The 730-nt window shown below is 40.1% G+C and overlaps 1 protein-coding gene across 1 annotated transcript in view; it reads right to left on the bottom strand.

Moving 5' to 3' along the window:
• Nucleotides 1-47: 47 nt before the first annotated feature.
• Nucleotides 48-730, bottom strand: part of LOC119836216 (NADH dehydrogenase [ubiquinone] 1 beta subcomplex subunit 9-like) — a 2,073-nt gene continuing 1,390 nt past the window's right edge. Inside the window, exon 3 of the mRNA XM_038361484.1 lies at nt 48-306. Within this exon, the coding sequence (XP_038217412.1) occupies nt 110-306 (197 nt within the window). The 3' untranslated portion in view covers nt 48-109. The remainder of the gene's footprint in view (nt 307-730) is intronic.

Below are 730 nucleotides of genomic sequence, written 5' to 3'. Positions count from 1 at the left end.
TAATACGGATCTATGGTAACGCAATGGAGATGAAATCAAAAAACTTATACTTTATACAACTATTTAATTGGATATTAATTTACATACAATACAAGAAGTGGGGCCGGGCTCAATGATGCTGCTTCTCCTCGGCATCCTGTTTGCCGAACTCCTTCTCCCAGAGGGCGACGAACTCCTTCTTACGCTCCTCTCGGCGGCGGAAGTACTCGGGGTACTGCGCCTTCTCCAGCGGGTGCCAGTAGTCCAGCACCCAGTCGGGCGGCGTCACCACGCGCTTGTACGCCACGCCGCCCACGCTATTTGCGACTGCGGAGTGAATCATGCGTTGCTTCCGTTATACTAACCCTTAATACACTGCATATTACATATTAAAAAAATTACTGTTTATTAATTTTGCTTTAAGTATTCTGTATAAATATGATTATTTAATTACCACACCATACATACAAACATAGTTCTTAAATCGATCAATTCAATTGCATTTCACATATTTTAATTCCAAACACAGTATGTTTGGATGTTAAGAACGTTATTGCTATGCATAATTTAACTAGAATCCGATGTGTCTGTGTGCATTTGTCCATATAATCCACACATATGAAGTGTGGCTAAGCCGAACGACTTCCTTGGAAACTTAAATATATATATCTTATATATAAAATTCTCGTGTCACAATGTTAGTCTCTATACTCCTCTGAAACGGCTTGACCGATTCCTCTGAAATTTGGTA

The sequence above is a fragment of the Zerene cesonia genome, chromosome 23 (genome assembly GCF_012273895.1).
Source record: "Zerene cesonia ecotype Mississippi chromosome 23, Zerene_cesonia_1.1, whole genome shotgun sequence".
Taxonomy (NCBI): Eukaryota; Metazoa; Arthropoda; class Insecta; order Lepidoptera; family Pieridae; genus Zerene; species Zerene cesonia.
Note: the sequence above shows the minus strand (reverse complement) of the source record. Positions and strands in the feature narration are given on the sequence as shown.